The sequence below is a fragment of the Amblyomma mixtum genome, chromosome 2 (assembly GCF_055824585.1).
Source record: "Amblyomma mixtum isolate Tamu chromosome 2, ASM5582458v1, whole genome shotgun sequence".
Lineage (NCBI taxonomy): Eukaryota > Metazoa > Arthropoda > Arachnida > Ixodida > Ixodidae > Amblyomma > Amblyomma mixtum.
In genome coordinates, this window is record NC_143013.1 from 267,394,617 (window position 1) to 267,415,108 (window position 20,492).

At 47.9% G+C, this 20,492-nt stretch overlaps 1 protein-coding gene across 2 annotated transcripts in view; it reads right to left on the minus strand.

The window, feature by feature from the left end:
* Positions 1-4,237: 4,237 nt before the first annotated feature.
* Positions 4,238-20,492, minus strand: part of LOC149363899 (uncharacterized) — a 135,178-nt gene continuing 118,923 nt past the window's right edge. For both annotated transcript variants that reach the window (XM_089573877.1, XM_089573876.1), the window contains exons 6-8: positions 15,807-16,897; positions 7,615-8,261; positions 4,238-7,365 (exon numbers count right to left, since the gene is read on the minus strand). In XM_089573877.1, coding sequence (XP_089430003.1) covers positions 16,065-16,897 — 833 coding nt within the window. In that variant the 3' untranslated portion in view covers positions 4,238-7,365; positions 7,615-8,261; positions 15,807-16,064. The remainder of the gene's footprint in view (positions 7,366-7,614; positions 8,262-15,806; positions 16,898-20,492) is intronic.

The window sequence follows — 20,492 nt, forward strand, 5'->3', positions numbered from 1 at the left end:
CCGGACCTCCGGCGAAACATTTGAGCGCCTTCGACTAAGCTTACACATTTCGCGTCACCCGACTCCTGCAGCGCTCTCAGCAGTACAGCTATACACCAGGGTGATCCGCAAGGAGTGCTGCGGCATATCACGGTGTCAATTAGCATTTTTACCCCTGCCTGCGTCCGCGCTCACGCTCAGGATGAGCCACTCCTCAAGTCGTGACCGGCGTCTTTCCGAAGTCCCGGTGCCGGGGCGGGCGCGGGGACGACAATTGTCTTTGTCGCCGAGTGACGGGAATTACGTCTCGGAACACGCCTTCATCCGTGTCTATCGCCTGTATACTTTCGCGGCCTCAGCGAAGGCGACAGCGCAGCTATAAGCCCGGGTTGGGAGGCGGGGGTGTAAAAAACAAAAATGCTAATACAGTGAGCGTGTGTGGCGTATGTACACATCCTAGGCCTACACAGAATGGACGTCTTAGCAAGAAAGAGCCCTGCGGGTGCGAGCCGGACCTTGCGAGAAAAGGCAGCACACTTTTCCTGTCACAAAGCTGCTTGGAGGGCTGCTTGCGTTCTCCTTCAGCCGCTGCGCCCTCGACACATCTCGACGTTACACGCTTGATTTCACTAGGCTCGCCGCCGTTTGGGACGTTAATGAGCCGAGCCCACGGCCTCTCTGCTGCGTCGTGTCTTTTCTCCGCAAACATTATGCGCCGTGCCCATCCGAGAACTGCTCGTCAATGTTATTCTGCCTTTCTTCTGGCTTACCCCTCCCACTACCCCCTTGTTTCCAAGACACACTCCGTTTCCGAGAAGCCGAATAAGCTTGCATGAGTGAGTACCGCCGAGTAGGGTAGTATTGACGACTGAAACTACGGCGAGAGTGACATCAGGCGAGTCATGCAAGAAGGCGAGGGAAAAGTGTATGGCACCCGCCCGCGTCTCGCCCGGCCGTGTAGGAGTCACGCGTAGTGTGTACCGCTGCATGCACGGGTTCGAATCCCGCTCTTCAAGAGCTGTTGTTCATGATGCATGCGTGTGACAGCTGTTGTGACGGGACGGATAAGTAAGTGCTTTCGCAACGATGTCAGTGCTGTCCCTCTGGAGAACAAAGGGTGGCGATGGACAGGACAGCATCTAGCTGTGACCACAGCCTTCCCTTTTTTTCTATTGTTTCTACTTTATCTTTTTTATGTGTATGACGGTATTCTTCGTCAAAGTTAGCCGAACAACGCCGAAGGCCCTGTTGTGTGGACCGCTAAGTAGGAGTGAGTGATTAAGCGTCTCCGTGTACACCTTACCCTCACCGCTCCGAATGACACACACTCAAGGATCTGCAAACGAACAGAGGCGTGGCCCTTAAACACAGTCTACCGCGATTATATAACTGCTTATATGAGCTGGCTGCTGTGAGTCGCGCTAACGACACGGACGCGTGGAGCAATAACGCGCTCCTGGCTCTGCGTGAGGTGCGGTAGGGCTCACCACTGTCCGGAACAAAGAGGGGAAAGGCAGTTTGACAAGCGGACGAAATAAAATAATAATATACCTCCGGTGTCCAACGCGAGTCGCGTAGTGGCAGGTACCTTCCAATCCACTATGGCGCAAACCCAAGGCGCCACGCGCTTCGAGATGCGGGAGTAGCGACGCTCCCAGATCTCACGAGCCGCGAGATCCGGCCCCGAAGGCGCAAAAAAGGTCACTCGGGGGAGAAAATTGCCGGCGCCCGCGCTTTTCCTCTTTGTTCGTTTTTTTTTTTTGTTTCGTACGACACACTTAGACAATCCCTTACACGCCCTGTCCTTGAATGTATAGTAAGACACGTCGCGTCTCGTTTCTGCGGCACCCCTCGTCTTCGGAGACCAGCAGCGACAAGTCGCATGCGTGGTGGTCAGTGGCGCGCATGAGCTTTCTCGCACACTGCTTGCTGTTTGAATACGAGCGGCGGCCTTGTGCGAGTTCGCACGTTACAAGGAGCGAAGGAATGACTGTTGAACGTCGCAGCACCGGATTATCCATGTTCCGTCGCATTCCTCCCCTCCTTCGCCCGCTCGCTGCCTCTTCTACACCCCGAAAGATCGAGTGACAGCCCAGCGCCGCCGCCGATCGGTCCCCACAGCGGCTGGACGAGGCGCTCCTCCGGCGCCACCGATCCGCGTCGCTTCGGGAGTTGCGGCCACCTCCCGCGGCGTGGCGCCACACCTTGCGCGCGCGCCGAGGAAAACCTTGCTCCTCTTCGTGCTGCGGTAGTGGAGGCAGTCCGTGGCGGTGGTGGTTGCACACATGCTTCTTCGCTTCTTCTCTCTAAACACTCTTCCCCTACTGAGGTCGTACACACGCACAAACACACTGACACACACACGCGCGCGCGCGCGCGGTTTTTGAAAGACGTGCGCGCCTCTGCGCGCAGTGTTCCCCCCCCCCCCCCCCCCTTTTCTTTCTGTTGTTTTCGTCTTTCACGGACGAACGAGTTTTTGGTAAAGACAAATGGGCGACACCGGCCGCGATGGCGGGAGGAGACTGCGGAGCGGCGGCGGCGGCGAAGAAGTCCAGACGCTGCGGGTTCCCCCGCGGTGACGGTGGCGCCCGGGCGCTTCGGCTGTCGCCGTGTTTCCCAGAGGGCGCCCCACTCGGCTGCGTTGCGGGCGTACGCGCAGGCCTTCCGGTCGACCTTTATGTATTCCGCGAACCTTCAGAAAAAAGCAGTCGAAGCCAGCTGCTTCGAAAAGTGAAGTACAGGAAAACGATAGACGGCGCTGTTTGTTCTTACCATTCAGTGCCTGGGCCTGGTGCCGCTGCCTTCTCTGCTGTTATTTGTGCGTTATTTTGACCGCCTTCAGTTTCAAGTAGCTAGAGTTATATGAACCTCACGCTCGCGAATCGGGTGGCTATGCGGCTGCGCGCTCTGTAGAGAAGGTTGCGTGCACCAAGTAGTTCATCTCCGAACGGAATACCTTAGCCGTGTGCCTTTTGCTGAGAATGTTTTCAACTGTGGTTATATCCTTTACAGCTGAACAAAACTGACGTAACGGTTGGAATACGCCGTTCCTTTTCTAATCTGCGATGCGAAAGCGAAGTTCTCAACCAACACAGGTTCTGTGTGCAAACAGTGTTTCTTGTTTGGTGGCTCATTAAACAGTGTGCACGTAAGAAACCACCGAGGTGCGTTTTGTGTGCCAAAATAAGTTTGAGTACCCCGGTAATAATCAGTAGCGTGAATATTCGGCTCTCCATAAGCACCAGTAGCTAGGACGCCAAGCCAGACGTTAATGCTCCACTGAATATCAAGCTATACGAATAAATTCGCCCATTCTGGGTACAGCAATTAAAAGTCCGTCAAAGAAGTTACTTCAGTGGCAGATTTTTTCTTTACATTTCTCTACAGAGGATGCGCTGTAAGTTCTCTGTCAAAAAGGAAAAGATATTGCCGGACAAACTGTGCAGGGTCTGGAGCAAGCCTGTGACAACCGCCGAGAAGGAGGCGCGGTGGCCTCGTTAAATGAATAAAATGACATATTGACATGTGTTTCAGCGTGGTCAGCAGCAATTCACAGCTTCACCACATTGATAAACTTCACCGATGTTGGTGAATAAAGTGCTTACGCATACGCACTTGCACTGTGTTTGAACCAAACAGTCCTGTATTGAAATCGCAGAGCGCCTTCTTTCATTTTCATTCACTTTTCCATGCGTCACTTTAGCGCTAATTCGTACACTTTGCAGCAAACTATTCACCACTAAAATACATTTACAGTAATTTAGTTTACTTAAACTAACCTGTAATGTGGTGGATTATTTTTGTAGTTTGGCAATTTAGTAGTGGAATGAATTTCTTCGAGTCAGTAATTTGGCTGCAAAGGTAACCAGACTTTCTAAATTACTTTTATTAGTGAAGCCACACACACACACACACACACACACACACACACACACACACACACACACACACACACACACACACACACACACACACACACACACACACACACACACACAAATTAAGATTTGTGTGTCACCAGCGCATGTCCAACGATCATTGCATGTCTTTAGAGCAGCAGCTTTCGCAGAAAAAGCTACCGCTATATAAATGGAAGAATTTTTTTTTTTGAATATTATATGTACGTACCCAAGAGGCGTCGCGTGGGACAGTATCCCAACACCCATTAGCCTGCCGAGTCGTGCAGGCAATGTTCTTGACGTCACATCACGCCACCTTACGTCACGGCACGGCGCGAAGATCTGCTACCGGTGAATTCAGACTTCCACGCAAGTGAGAGACAGGGGCACAAACAAGTTTCACACAGGCCACTTATTTATTATTGCTTCAAAACAAAGGTCACCCGTTTCCCTGGTACAATTTTTGTCGCTCAGCTTTTCTCGCTATTTTTCTCTGTTGCTGCGCACAAACACTTCTGTCACGCACACACCTTCTTCCATTTCCCTTTTTCCAGCGTGAACATGCATTACAAGTCCTCATGCATTGTAACATGCATTACAAGTCCTCATGCATTGTAACATGCATTATAAGTGCTTTAACGTTCGCAGACGTAGCTTATTTATAATGTCTCTGTTAACGCGTTTTCAATTGGCTATTGATGTAGATCTTCACGAAGTAGTTGCAGAGCAATTGATTATGTGTGCTTTTCTTTCGCACACACCGAAGAGTGTAGCGCTAAACCTTTACACAGGTAAAGTTCAATCTGTGGCGCGGGGATCAACTAACTTGTAACGCGTCTGTAATTAGCCCTCAAACGAAGTAATAAGCTGAATTGATTGAGTGCTATGCAAGCCGAAAATCATCGTTTCATTGCCTCACTGCTTTGCATAGTTGAATATTTGCTACTGGGCTGTATTCAGCCCTCTGAGGACGCCACTGACGAAACGAAAGTGACGAAGGACTGACATTAAAAAGACTTAACGAACCGGCCCTAAGACTGTCCAGAGCCACTTGCAAATAGGGTGTTAGAGGCGATGATGATCGGACATTTTGTACATGCGAAGGCTTCAAACGCTGAGCCCACTGACAGTCGAAAAACAGTCAAAAACAAAGAAATGACAAATGAGATTAAATACTTTCGGTCACTTTCGGGTACGGGAACCGCTTAACGCCAGCATACAACGAGCTGTCAAACTTTCGTTGTGAACAAATCGAATTGCATCATTAGGCGCCGTGGTCGCATGGATGTAATAGCAGCCAGGAATGAATTTAACATAATTATTTTAGACGGCGCACTGGAGCCATAACAGGGAGTACTGCACCATAGACGACGTCAACTAATGCGAAAATCTTGTATGTACTTATAGCTGCACACAGTATTTATCCTTAAGTTTATTTCAGACTTTAATTCCACCTAACCAGTCCGATAGTGAAGACACCAAGTTTTCCCCGATGAATATATCATGCAGTGTAGTGCGTTCGTACTGATGTTCCTGAACGCAACAGGCACCTCAGCAGATTTGTGTGCGCGATGAAAATGGAAGATGAAGGAGTTTAAAGAAAAAAAAAATGCTAGCAGAAATTGCCCTTTACCTAAATTCACCTCCAAATGTGTTCTCGGAGAGTATCAATTCTTGTAAACAATAAAACTGCGACTTTATTTATCGATATTTCAGATACATAACACTCATTTGTAGAGTAGCGAATGATCGTGCTTTGATTACCCCGACGACATTCGCACACTAATTATTTTATAAATGTTCATTACTTCTGCCATGTATTCTACCTGTGAATCACAATACTTCGCCTTAGAACGTTCCAGTGCAATTATCTCAAAATGTGAGTATAAACAGTGCGAATTGATCCTGTGACGAAGGGCGACACACAAGGACGAAAAATCCTTTTACAGAAAAAAAAAAAACATTATTGCAGTTAAACAGGATTCATTTCATATTATCGCTAGTCGAAGAGCGGGAGAAGTGTTACTTTACGCCGTCTGCTTTCTCATTCATGACAATCCGCGGGGCGGACGCATTGTGTTTCATATGTGCATAATTTATTCTCTGCGCGGAACCCGAAGCACATTTTTGGGAGCGCGATTGTCAGCTCATGGGCCACGTCTTCAAGAAGGGAAGCCTGACTTTCTAAGAGATGGTGCAATAGGCTTAAAGTACATACTTATTCATTGCGCTAACCTCACCTATCATCAGATATCATTATTTGACTTTACCAGGCACCCCGCACATTAACATCATGAAATTCCAAATATCTAATCTCATAGGAATACGACAAAAAATGCGTGTCAAGATATCCATGCCTTGAATAAGCGCATATGACCTTTCCTTGTCGTCGTCTAATCTTGCTTATAGTCAAGGAAAATAATAAAGCTGAAAACTGTCCGGAGGCCCGCAGCTTCTGTAGCCTGCAGTGAAATGAACTGCAGTGAAATGAAAGATGTGCAAGTTCAAAACAAGTTCATCAAAAATTTAGATCTTAATTTTTGCTGAAACGCAGGACAAGCAGTGGTTCACTCATAGACGGTATGTCAATTCGGAAAGTATGCCCTAAAACACACGAGAATTCGAGAACCTTAGAGCAATTTCTCGCTGACATTATTGGGGTTTATAAACAATCTGCGTTTCAGCATGTGTTTCTCATGCTAATGGAAGACGGTTATAAATTGGCCGACTCACTTTAGTCAAGAATTGGGACTGTTCGCCACTGATGATGATGATGCCAGCAAACCGCAATTATCCCTGCAGATATAAAAGTCGGAACCAATCGGCTCTTAAGCGTTGATTATAATCACCCGGTGTCAGTGAAGCCAATAAAACCGATAATACACCATCTGTGGCAATTTTCTTTCCGTGCCTGCGGCGTATGCCACTTTGTAAGCAGACGCTATGGGTGGCACGCTCTTGGCTCGTTATCGTTCACTCATCTGTGCCATTAAGAACTCTCGCGCCACGCCCAACGTATGTCGCGCCAATATTCACGGAGGCGTTGTACATGAAAAGGTTGTCGCCTGTTTATTGCTTTAATTCGACAGCACCGACATCTTGCCACTCCTCAACTCATAACCGTAACTTTACTTATTGCTCATCACTACTGTTTTTTAACTTCATTTCCTCAGTTTGAACGAGCGCAGAGGCAAAGCTCAAGGTATGCTGAAACTATAAAGATCAACGCGAAGGAAAGTACGAGCACAGTAATTTTCTGTCAGGTCTAGATAAAAAATAAACAAAGATTTGACGGAAATTATTTGTCAATGCCGAATATTTAAGCTTAGCAATTCATGACCCCAGTAATTATCTTTCGTCCCGACGTCTGAAAGAGTCGAATTCGGTTCCTGCAGTCGGCAAAGTGAACTAACGTTGCAGTTCTATACACTTCCACACAAATCAAACATCAGATTAACTTGGAGTCATTTTAATGTAATTTTCCACTCTTTTATAGGCGCCGCCGCGGTGGCTTAGCGGTTATGGTGCTCGGCTGCTGACCCGAAAGACGCGGGTTCGATCCCGGCCGCGGCGGCTGGAATTTCTTTGGAGGAGAAATTCTAGAGGCCCGTGTACTGTGCGATGTCAGTGCACGTTAAAGAACCCCAGGTGGTCGAAATTTCCGGAGCCCTCCACTACGGCGTCTCTCATAGCTTCAGTCGCTTTGGGACGTTAAACCCCATAAACTAAACCAAACCTTTTATAGGCCCCTATAGCCGTTGCCCTCAATCGTTAACTGGCAGTGTCAGAATCGAGTTTATTATCCATAGCGCGAATCACTGGGTAAATGGATAATGTGGATCAAAAATATTAACGGTTTTATAAAACCAGGGACAAAACGGAGACTCTGTAGAATGGTACTCAACCTGTAAAGCTAAGAACTTCCTCTCAGCCCTAAAAATTCCATTTCGCATGTGTCCCACGCCGTCAGTAAAGAGTACTCAAGTGTCCGAACACATATGCATGCGCCTGTACTCTACGTGTATGCATAGTTCATCGTTGCTACCGACCATTCTTGTCTTCTTTCGTACATAAATTAACAGCCAACGCATAAATGTTATCCACCAAAAAAAAAATACAGTTAAAAAACCCAAACTCTACATATGTACAACAGCGAAGCAGCCGCGGACTCGCAACCGGGAAGGGAACGAGAAAATATATGCATATATAAAACTAAGTGCGGCGGCTGTTTCTATACAGGGGTATACACAACGAATGCGCAGAAGCACATGCATTCCTGGATAAACGCTGCATGCACGGCAAAAGGGACGTCTCTCGGCCAAGTTCGTTCAACGGTGTAGGTGGGAGCGATAGCTGCAGCAGCTTTCCGTCCAAGCGTGCCGCCTGGAATGAGAAGAAAAAAAAGAACATTTAGTAGGTGAACGCTTGTTCTCATCGGACGTATACGCCAGAATAAGAAATAAAAACTAAATACCGAGGACCTTCAGTACGTAAAGTACGTAAAGTACGTACGTTCGCGCATTTAAGCTGTCCGAAACAGACACAATATATAAACAACTACTGCGAAATCAGATATGGAAGGCTCATGGTGAGAAATTAATGTCCTAGTACAAACACATAACTTTTGGTTGCGTGTTTTCTTGTTTGTAATGATGCGGAAGCCATTACCATACATGGAGTACCACCTTGTATTCTCCTAACACTTCTAAATAATTTATAATCGTTGTTCTCTCTCGTGATGTTTCGGTTTCAGTTTCAACAGCCGCATGAGGACATGTGACGTAAAAGAGGGGTTTTATTGAAGAGGGATGAACAGCTGGGCGAGTTGGTAGTACAATCGAACCTCGTTGACCTTTTGCGTAGTGGTGATGTTTCACGACCAGTTTTGCGCTATGTTTCGGTGGGGCACGTATCTGTATGGGTCAGATTAAATCGCTAAATCCCAATTGGTGCGGCAAGCAAAAATAGCAAAACTGCCAAACATGTAGTACAGCAATGGGTAGTGCCATCTCGTCGTCACCGTAGGAACGAATGGCATTGTTTATTTATTGGTAACCTCAAGTCTAAAGGCATTTTAGTGAGCAGTTGTCGAGAAATGGGAACACATAGGTGAATAAAGAATAAAATACACTTAGTAGGTGAACGCTTGTTCTCACTGGACGTATACGCCAGAATAAGAAATAAAAACTAAATACCAAGGACATTCAGTACGTAAAATGTAAGTTCGCGCATTTAAGCTGTCCGAAACAGACAATATATAAACAACTACTGCGAAATCAAATATGGAAGGCTCATGGTGAGAAATTAATGTCCTAGTACAAACACATAACTCTTGGTTGCGTGTTTTCTTGTTTGTAATGATGCGGAAGCCATTACCATCATGGAGTACCACCTTGTATTCTCCTACGACTTCTAAATAATTTATAATCGTTATTCTCTCTCCTGATGTTTCGGTTTCAGTTTCAACAGCCGCATGAGGACATGTGACGTCAAAGAGGGGTTTTATTGAAGAGGGATGAACAGCTGGGCGAGTTGGTAGTACAATCGAACCTCGTTGACCTTTTGCGTAGTGGTGATGTTTCACGACTAGTTTTGCGCTATGTTTCGGTGGGGCACGTATCTGCATGGGTCAGATTAAATCGCTAAATCCCAATTGGTGCGGCAAGCAAAAATAGCAAAACTGCTAAACATGTAGTACAGCATTGGGTAGTGCCATCTCGTCGTCACCGTAGGAACGAATGGCATTGTTTATTTATTGGTAACCTCAAGTCTAAAGGCATTTTAGTGAGCAGTTGTCGAGAAATGGGAACACATAGGTGAATAAAGAATAAAATACACTTAGTAGGTGAACGCTTGTTCTCATTGGACGTATACGCCAGAATTAGAAATAAAAACTATATACCGAGGACATTCCGTACGTAAAATGTAAGTTCGCGCATTTAAGCTGTCCGAAACAGACACAATATACAAAACAATTACTGCGAAATCAAATATGGAAGGCTCATGGTGAGAAATTAATGTCCTAGTACAAACACATAACTTTTGGTTGCGTGTTTTCTTGTTTGTAATGATGCGGAAGCCATTACCATACATGGAGTACCACCTTGTATTCTCCTACGACTTATAAATAATTTATGATCGTTATTCTCTCTCCTGATGTTTCGGTTTCAACAGCCGCATGAGGACATGTGACGTCAAAGAGGGGTTTTATTGAAGAGGGATGAACAGCTGGGCGAGTTGGTAGTACAATCGAACCTCGTTATAACGAAACGGTTTATAGCGAAATAATGGATATAACGAAGAAATGCCGATTTCCCTTCGAAACTCGGTCAACGCGGGCTATAACCAAGCTACGGCTATAACGAAGAAATCGCCGGGCCCCTTCAAGTTCGTTATAACGAGGTTCAACTGTAATTCATTGTGAGTGGAACAGCGCGAACTAGACGAAGGACTTCTTGTTTTTGTCCGTGGTCTAGTTCGCGCTGTTCCACCCACCAGGAGTTTTATGTCACGTGGGGCATGAAAAACTGCAATGTAATCGCTTCTTCCACATTCGTTGTCATTCCGGATCTTGAGGAAGGCTACCTTCAGCACTGTAGTGAATTAAAACAATGAAACAGCGATTATATCAACGTTTTTCCATGTCTCACGTTACATAAAACCTCTGTTCGAAGTCACAGCCATCGTTCGACTGTTGAAACCGAAACAGACATGACAGAAAAATACGATCATAATTTATTTAGCGGTCATAGGTGAATACTACATGGTGATTCATGCGTAGTTATGTCTTCCGCATCCTTCTCGAGAGCCACCAAAATTAGGTGTCTATACTCCTTTAAGATACAAAGTAGCTATGGTTAAATGAACGCTTGCAAGCAACTACATGAAAGTATTCGACAATGGTACCAACATGCAGTTGAATATATTCGGGAGGAAACTAATTGCCTAAGTGTCTGTGAGGCAAGCCTATACTGCCCCGCAATGATTGCTCCGACCACCTACAACTCAATTACAGGGTATGTGGGCCAATACCAAATCGAAAGGATGACGGATCGCGATAGTTGGCGCATATACGTCATTTTCGGAAGCTCTGCAGTCAACATGAACACAGAGCGCTCGTCCTTGTCTCTCTGTGTCTGTGCTGATTACCATGCTTCTGAAAATCATCGAATCGAAATTATGAAGACCATGGTCCATATAATAATTGCACATTCGACTCATAATAGACATATACAAATCACCAGCCGTGCTTAAAATAGAAAATTATAAGCACAGACGAAAACAGGAATAAATAAATTCGTAGTACATATCTTTAGACTTCTGACTATACCTTCAGCATTTTTACCCCGGTATGTCACATAGTTTCGGTGTTCTTGGACACTATTTTCCCAGATACGGCTTCCGTTATTGCGTTTGATATACAGAGTTTTTCGTTAAGCTACCGGTAGCATTGTCCTGTATATTCTATTGTATTATTTTTCATTTCACCTACAATGTTTCTCATATTTTCTTTGTATGACTATTCTATCAAGTCATTCAAAATCGCGTCGGATGTCTTTGTCTCCTGCTGCAAACATCAGAGGTCAAAAACGTGGAGAAGTCCTTCGTCGCAGCCACATCGATTTCCTGCGAGGACAGTTAATACACGAACCTTTTTATAAACCTCATCAGTGCGCATTTGTGCACCTGAGGTGTGGAACAGGGAGATTTTTTTGAAGTGCTCATGCGATCCGCTTTGGCTGTCTACAACACGAAGAAAAGACTTTGGGAACAGCAGTAAATGACACCAAACTATCATAACATGCTACGTAGCCAGCAGTATCCCACATGGACTTTACTGAGAAGACGCACATACGCTGCTATATACAACGCACTCATCCTCCCCTAAGAGAACATCTTTGTTGACAGGAAAAAAGGTCCAACTCTTCCCTGCGACTAAATTCATATATCCCTCCGCCGCTTCAAAGATTTCCCATCTCTTTTCTGGCGTTCTTGCCAGCGAAATGGGGCAAAAAAACCAGCGACCCTTAACCAAAGACACAGAACGCTTGAGGGGAAAAAAAAGTGGGTCGTTTAATTCGACTTGCTCAAGTTTCCCCTTTTTCCTAAACGCATCCGCAGCCGTCTTCGCTGCAGTTTGAAAAGCGCATCAAAGTTTTAGTGAGAGAGAGAAAATAAAAGGAAAGCGATAATGAAAAAGAAAAAAGGGGACGAATAGAGGGAGGAAAAGCGCAAACCGCCTCACGCCGTGCTCTGCGAAAAGGGAGCGGTTCCTCATCAACTCATTTCTCATCCCGAAAAAAAAGAGGAAAAGGGGAAACCGCGGCGGCGGCGCTGGCGCGATCAAGGCGGCGCTCGACCCATGAACCACCGCCACCATCACTGCGGCCGTCGGCGACGCCACGGTACTGCCGCAGCAACGCCCATTCCCGATTCTGCTCCCCATCATCTCCTCCCTTTTCTGCGGCGAGGCGCGGGAGAAGCAAAACGCATTTTCTTTTCGTAAGGAGAAAAAAGACAGCGAACGGGAAAGAAAGGCGGGCAGGAAGGAAGGAAGGAATAAAGGGCCGGAGAGCGAAGAATCTTCTCGGCGCGGCGCCAGGGTTTCGCCAAAGCTCGACGATATACACACGCACCAAGTGCCTCTTCACACGCGAAGCGGCCATTCGCGCTCCAGCGCGCCCTTTTTCCCGCCCGCCTCTTCCCTTTTTTTCCCGAGAATGTGCTGCGACGTTGATGCGTATAAACGGTGCGCGAAAAGAGGGAGAGATCCTTTGTGGACTTTCATTACATGGCTCTCCCTGATTTCCTCCCGGGTGCGTACAGTCTTTACGGATCTCGTTGTCTCCGAGTTCGCTAGTTTGCTTTTCCCGAGAGCTTCTTCATTCCCTAGTCATCCCCACTTCACCCGCAATGTTTCCCTCTTCCCCATCATTATCCGGCTATCTCTCTCGGCGCCATGCTGCCTCCCCATTGGAGGACGCCTCTTTTCCCCCACCGCGCCCTGTTTTGGCCCTCCCAACACGCTTCTATCTTTTCGTACTCCCCTCCCTATTTCAAATTGTTCATAATGCCGTGCTCAGCGCTTACCACATTCGCGTTTACGTTTTCGACTGTGCCACTGGCCAATATTGTGTTACGTTCCTCTCTCCTCCTTATTTTTTTTTTTTCGGGACACAGCGAACAGTTCATTCGCGTATATACTTGCCGACTGATCTGGGGCCTCTTGAACCCCCAGCCAATTTCTCCATCCTACTCCTCGCGTCGCGATTCCACGCCTTCATTACTTTGTCACTGCCAATTTCGTGCACGAGTAAGAACAATTCGACGCCACTCCTTAAGGTTTCTTGTTTCGCCCAGCACACTTTCCTACTTCCTCGGCTTTACTCTTCAACTGCCTTTTTTGTTTACGTGTTCCGCCCGTTCTTTTCCCCGAGCTATCCGCAAAAACAACAAAAACTGTTGTTGCGGCAATATTCCCTCGATTCGCTTTTCCGTGAGCGCGGGAACAAAAGCGCGCGCATTTTCGCATTTCCCCGCGGTGCCGTTAAATCCCGCCCCCGAGGAGTGCGCGCACAACACGCGACGGCGTGATCATCCATCTAGGGAATCGCGAAGCCCTCTCTCTATTCTTGCCCTTTTTCCCTCCGCGATTATCCAGCACGCTCCTCCATGCTTCCCTCGGTTTTTCCCTTTTCTTCCCGCCTCTGCTCCCCGACCAAATCTGAGAATCCCTATTTCTCCCTCTCCCGCAAGCAAAACTGCATCCGGTGGAAGAGGCTGCGGGCAACCAAAGCTTTTCGGTTTCCCCATACGCGCTATACTGGCGCAACGAAACACGCCTGTGTCGCAATCTTCGCACAACGCCCGATTCGAAATCTGCTTTCCCCCGTCCCCTCCCCGTCACTTTATATTTCTTTCGCACTGAAAGCGACGTACGGACTCGTTTTGTACCGCCCAGACAAAAGAGCGGCGCTGAGAATTCGAATGCACTGCGAACAGAGCACAATACGAATAAAGCGAATCAAATGGCGGCGCGCCCCATGAACACTTTTCCCTTGTTCACAATGCCCGTCCCTCCTCCTTAAAACCCCCTCCTCTAATCTCCATCCCTTCCCGTTTTCGAATCAAGAAACGGGTTGCGTATGGAGAACAAATGGAAGGGGTGAAAGGAGGTGAGGATGTGGCGCTCTCCCCCGTCTATTCGCTTCACTCGTTCGCCGCACACGCCCTCTTGCTGCGAATTGAAGCGATATCAGACGCGAGCTGCGCGCGCGTCATTAGCGCTAGACACGCTCAGTCGGTCGGCAGAATGCCTTTAATGAGGTCTGTCTTCCCCCTAGCTCTCTCTCCAGCGTTCAATGTTAGGCGCGTTTATGTATCTGCGGCGCTGACACCAATCGTTCGTCTTCTCGCGGTCCGGTGACTACGCTGCAAATATTCCCTCACCGTCTGAGTTTATGCGCATCGCTGTGCCTAAAAGAGCGAATGAGAATTCTCGCTTGAGGGGATACGGAGCCTCGGAAAATATAGTCGGCGCCAGGGAGTGGAATGCTTGTAACCACGGCCCATAAACAGTGGAAATGACTTGGTGGTAAAAGTTTTCGCTCTCCTCCACCCCGCCTCCAGGTTCATTATTACGGTTCGATGAAACTGAGGCTGACTGTGTAATCATCATGGATGAACGTTTCTCGCGCTGCAGGTTGAGTTCGTGGTTTTTCTGTAGTAGTGAAGCGTCGCACAAATGCATTTTACAACGTTATCGTTTAGGAGCAGGAAGCACAGTGTTAACAACACTGACGTTCATAACAATTGCCTCAGCATAAAGCCATCACGTGGTTGCACTATGCTTAAGTGCAACTCTTGCTTTTGGTACACAAAAAAAAAATGAGCTTGAACATTTTTAAAATTCCGCACAATCTTCTGAACATATTCTTCCACCTAAACTTTGTTTCTGCGAAAATTATTCATAGGTCTTGTTACACAGGCCAACGTTCTGCAGCCGTGCAAAGTTGGGCAACTAAATAAAAGTGGAAACCAATTACGAGTATGCTTTGTGGCAGCGTCTCAGATGTCTTAGGTAATATGCCACGGCCTATTCCTTTTGTCCTCCCCACTCAACAGTTTTGATGATGTTGACTTATTTGCCATCCATTACATAGTATAGTATCTCTCTCAACATAAATGCAAGACCTACTGAAACTACGTCTACAACGAGTTCAAAACAAGGCACAATTTGCACAGGAGCTTTCATCCGGTGAATCTATGCCACAATACTAATTGCGATGGCTGAGCAGTTCTTTACTTACAGTTTCGCTGCAACACATTTGTACCGAACACAATAGTCAGACGTAGTAGTTGCGTATAAACAATGATCTTCCTGAGACTCCTCGTTTTTAGTATAGTAATTTTTGTATTATTTTATATTTAGTTTTTCTTATGATCTCGCGCTACAAATATTCAGGATATCTTAAGTACATAAAAGGCTAAAGAAGCAGCGAAGTATTTGATGTTCACAACACCACACATCACTTAACAAAGGGGGGTTGATTGCAGCTCTTTGCCCTTACTGAAGTTTTGATTCAAGTTTTGATTCCATAACTACAGCGCGACGAACGGGACATAGAGGAAAGGAACACGCAGGGACACAACACAACTCGGAACACAACACAGCGCTGTGTGTGTTGTGTCCCTGTGTGTTCCTTCCTTCTATGTCCCGTTCATCCAGCTGTAGTTATGGAAAACCGTCATCAACTCACCCAACAACTTGCCTTGTCAAAGCTTTTTTCGTTTTATTCTAAGCCTCACTTGGCATTCGCTTCTAATACACTCTAAGTACCGTTATTGTCGCGCTCTTTCTCAGCCACTATTATAAGAAAAAAAAAGTGAATTGCAGAAAGGATTTCCCTCAGGCAGGTGTATCCATACCTGTCTGCGACTCCTTTTCCCTAGCCTGGGCTTGTTATCCACGGGGTCACGTTTCCGCCGCTTGCTTCCTCTTGCGACAAGAGCGCGTACATGGCACGGAGTCACTGTCATCATCACCATCTTCGTCGCCCAAACGCCACTGTACACACAAATGCAGCCGCGCACCGCGAAGCCACGTCTTCCTTAAGTCACACGAGCACCACCACTACACATACAAACGCACGACAACGAAGCGGCAGCGGCACGTGATATCACCGTCTACTTGTCGCTCAGCCTGGACAGGGAGAGCATGGCCAACTGTTCCTGGCGCCTCTCGAGTCCGTTCACCATGTTCTCCATGTTCTTGAGTTCGCTCGACACCAGCGACGCGGCGGCGAGCGAGTTGTCCGAACTGTTCCCCGCTTCGGACGACGGCGAACTGAGGCACTTGTCCAGCGTCGCGCCGACCACAACGCCGTGAGGCGCAGGCGGCCCGTACAGAGTCCTGACGGGAGAAGGCTCCTGCAGCACCGAGTCCGGGTACGTGGGAGTGGGCGCCACGATCTGCTGCGCCGCGGACGTTGAGGACGACGACGAAGACGTGGGCGCCTGCGGCACGGGATAAGGCGCGAACCGCCCTTGTGGGCCGCCACTGCCCTGTTTCAGGAACCGTGACGAGCCCACCGGGTCAGCGGAGGCGAGACCTCCGCCTCCTGCTCCTGCGTGTTGATGCGGCCCCATGGGGCCCTGGCCGTTGAAGAAGTGCTGGCTCGCGGCCATCAGCAGCGGAAGGCTGGCGGTGTGCGGGCCAACCAGTGCCGCTGCGGGGTGGTTGTGGCCGGCGGCCGTTGATGGACCTCGGGGCAGGAACATGGCGGCCGGCGGCAGGCCCATGGTCGGGTGGTAGAAGGACGCCGCCGGGTAGAAGTAGGGAAAGAGAGCGGCGGCGGCCTGAGGGTGCGTCGCAGCCAGGCTGAGTCCTTGCAGGCCGTGCAGTGACATCTCGGCTGCCGCGGCAGCTGCTGCGGCGGCGAGGTTGCTGGGGCTGGGCGAATGCCGCCGGTCGCCGTTGGACGCGTCGTCGGGCCGGCCGCCGCTTCGGTCGTGGCCGGCTGCAGGGAAAAGGATGGCACGAAGGAGGTTAGATCATCATCTTCATCGATTACTGATTACTATGCATCCTCTGCAGCACAAAGCCTATATCATTCATATCCAATTAGTCCTGTTCCGTGCCGGCTATACGGCCACCCTATCCTCGAAAAATTCCTTAACTGTTCACCTGACTCTCTGCCATCACCTTTACGCTTTCCTTCTCTCGAAATCCACCTCGCTGTCCTAACGGACCATCGGTCAGCTATTCGCCTTACAGATCTCAAACACACATGACCATTTGCCCTAACCTTTAGTTGGTCCCTACCCAACGCTCCTGTCTTCCTACCCTCTATTCCTGACAGCATGAGCTGCCTTCTGCTAATACAGGCAAATGTAAAACGGTGTATACGTTGCCGGACTATTTCTTGCGACGCGAAAGGCTGCAACATCTTTCCAGCCATCGGTACCTGTTTTCATGGGCTCCATCATAGGAGTGCAGGAGCATTTTCACGTTTCTCTTTCGTCGTAAAAGTGTAGCCTGCTACTGTGAAAAAGAATCGGCGAACCTGACATTAGGCGTTGGTTCTGTGATGACGCTTTTCTCGTTTGTGTGCATTATGAGCCAATCACTACTGCTAAATATTCGTGCCAGCTATAGTACAGCACTCTTGAATCAGTGACAACAACGCGGCAGTCCGCAGCAGAGAACGCAATGTCATTGCAAAAACTTGCCAAGAATCCTTGAATTTTTGTGATGGAACAGCGCAAAACACCGGGACAAGAAACAAGCGCTGACTTACAACTGCTTCCATTACAAACGAGTAACCAACGTACCCAAGCTACTGTCCTGGCTTCAATTTTTGTTGTTTTAGAGCATTCTCGTCTCGTAACAGATTTGGAGTAGTCCAAGCCTACGTGCCGCATGTAACTTCCAAGACCCAGAACTTTTTTCACGAAATTCAGCTACAAAAGCAACTGTCTTCCTTTAGAAGAAGCTATTCCAGGAAGACCTACAAAGGAACTTCGATTAAAATTGAAAGATAAATTGCCTTGACAACAACGAAGGCGATAAAAGTTCTCACATATACGCGCTCATATGAAATACTTTATGCATTGGACACAATATGCATGCTTGGGACGCCACGATAGAAAATCCAACCTTTCTTTTGATTCACATCAGAAAGTCCACATTTTTTAAATTGACCATAAAGACAAACTCTGAAAGAGGTCATCACACGACTACCAGTAAGCGTCACTAAGAAAGCATTCGGAATATTTACCCCCTGGCGACCTTCGTCTTTCATTTTAAACGTCGTCTTTTTAGCACTCGCGTTGAAAGGCAAGTTCGCCGGAAAATCTTTCCCGAAAACGCATGGCTTCGGGTAGTCCTTGCCAGGCAAATGAGCAAACTCGGAACGGACGCTGTGCCTCTGTGCATCCCTCACGCGTCCACGCCTGCCTTCCCTTCCGCGGCAGCCCTGCTCAAGTTAAAAAGACGGCAGTGAGTGACCTCCCTCGCCTCCCGAGATTTCCGCACGAGATACCACACACTTCGCAGAGTGAGAGAGGAGAACGAGAAAGAAAGAGAAAGATCTGCATCAGCGCTTGCACTTGTCTCCGTTGGCAGCAAGACCTCCTCGCTCCCAAGCTGTGCCAGCAACGACCACCGACGAGCGTGGTAGCCAGAAAAGGCATTCTTGAAAGCAGGGAAAAAAAATACAGACAGAAAAGGCAACGTGGTGTCGATAGCGTGCAGGCGTGAGGAACTCGATCTGCCTTGCCACAGCGTCACTCTCGAGGCGACAAGACAGCGACCGCCCGAGTGCACAACCTTGCCACTCTTCGTCCTCTTTTGTTTGTTTTTGTATTTGCAGGGAGTGAAAGCTGATACACCGGGCTTCTGAAGAAGTGTCGCGAGAAGGGTCTCGGCTCCCGTGCTCCTGCGTACCGAAAGCAGGGCAATCAGTGAGTGGCTTCGGACGCTGTGTGACCTTCTTGCCACAGCACCGTTCCGCGGTAGCTCTGCGTATGTGCGACGGCGGTAACTAATCACCCGGCACAAGATGACAAATGGTTTTTTTTTTTTAAATTTTAAGTGCTGTTTTTATTTAGCTCTGGCTGCCGCACCAACGTGTACTATACCTGGAAAGAGCATTGCTTATTCCAACGTTGTTCAGCAAATGAGTTTATACTTATCAGCTTATTACAATGCCTAAGCTGGCAGATACGGCACGGCGGCAATATCTCTGCGTATTGAGTTCACGATACGTTGCATTCACTGCAGTGTGTGTAACTGCACCCGCGCGTTTTGTTTCCGTTTTTTTTTTTTTTCTGTCGCGTTTCAGTGGCTGAGTAAATCTTCGGCCACTGTTTGTTCCTTGTGCTTCGGAGGCTTTATGTGCATCGCATCCTGCCAATACATTTTTTTTTCCTATTAATATCATGTAGAAAGTTACCATTATCACCATCATCATCGACATCCAGGCCACTTCGGTGCAAAGGCCTACCCCAAAGAAATATCCATTTACGCCCATGTAATGACCCCAGAAGCGGCGCACAGCTTATCTAACCTGCAAACCAATCCCTCATCTCATTTATCCCCGCTGTCGCCTTATCCCAACCTATGTTGCCCTCTTTGATACTCACTGTGTCACATCAAGTGATTACCGGTCCTCCTTCTTGCTTGCGTAATAAAAAAATAATGAACGCCGTCTATCCCTTCTCTTCTAATTCTAAGTGCAACACGTGACCCCGTAAGTGCTACACGTGAGAGTCGATCGTGCGGTCTTCCCAGTACCGCAGCATCTGTGGAGTTGCCTTCACCGGCGGTGCTCATCGCAGTCGAAGGCGAAAGCTGCGGTCTCCAGTTTGCACCGCCTGTCCCACCTCCCAGCTTCTTTGGCCTGCTCATGGCACTTATCTTAACTGACTTCTGTGCTGCTTAGAGCACCCGGCAGCAAGTTTTTTACTCCGGCATTCTACAGGAGTGGAAGAAGGCAAAAGAAGAAAACAGAAAGAAAGAAATAAACGCACAAGGGACGCCTCGCGAGAGGCGAGACAAAGCATGCTCGCTAAGTGCACAAACAACAAGAAACAGAGCGTTACTGTTCCCGTTGCTGCTGCTGCTGCTGCCATAGCTTTCTCAGCGTCCTCTACTTGATGGATCACGTCCTTTTTATTTTTTCTTCCTGTCTTTCCCTCTTCTTTCTCTCGCCCGGAAAGTAGCCCGCTCGTCTGCGCGGCAAGCATGTTTTAAGATAAGCGTTTGGTAGGTTAGGGAAGGACTGCTGGGCGGCCGGTGTTTTCTTTTTCTTTTACTTAGGGAAGCTATTAATCATAACGGTCGTTATATGTAAACTGGCTTTCATTGCGCGGACGGAACGCGATGCAGGGCAGACAACGACGGAGTGATGACAAATCGTACGCAGGCTGGCGTGCTGCTGTCAGCGGCAGTGTACTTCATTAGGAATATTTATTTATCCTCATCTCGTCTACGCACGAAACTAAAACAATAAATGCGTTATAATCGAATGAAACCAGACACCAAGATTAGAGCTTGCGAACGAGTATTGAGAGCGTTTTATATACGTATAGTGACGCCAGATGTTTACCTCG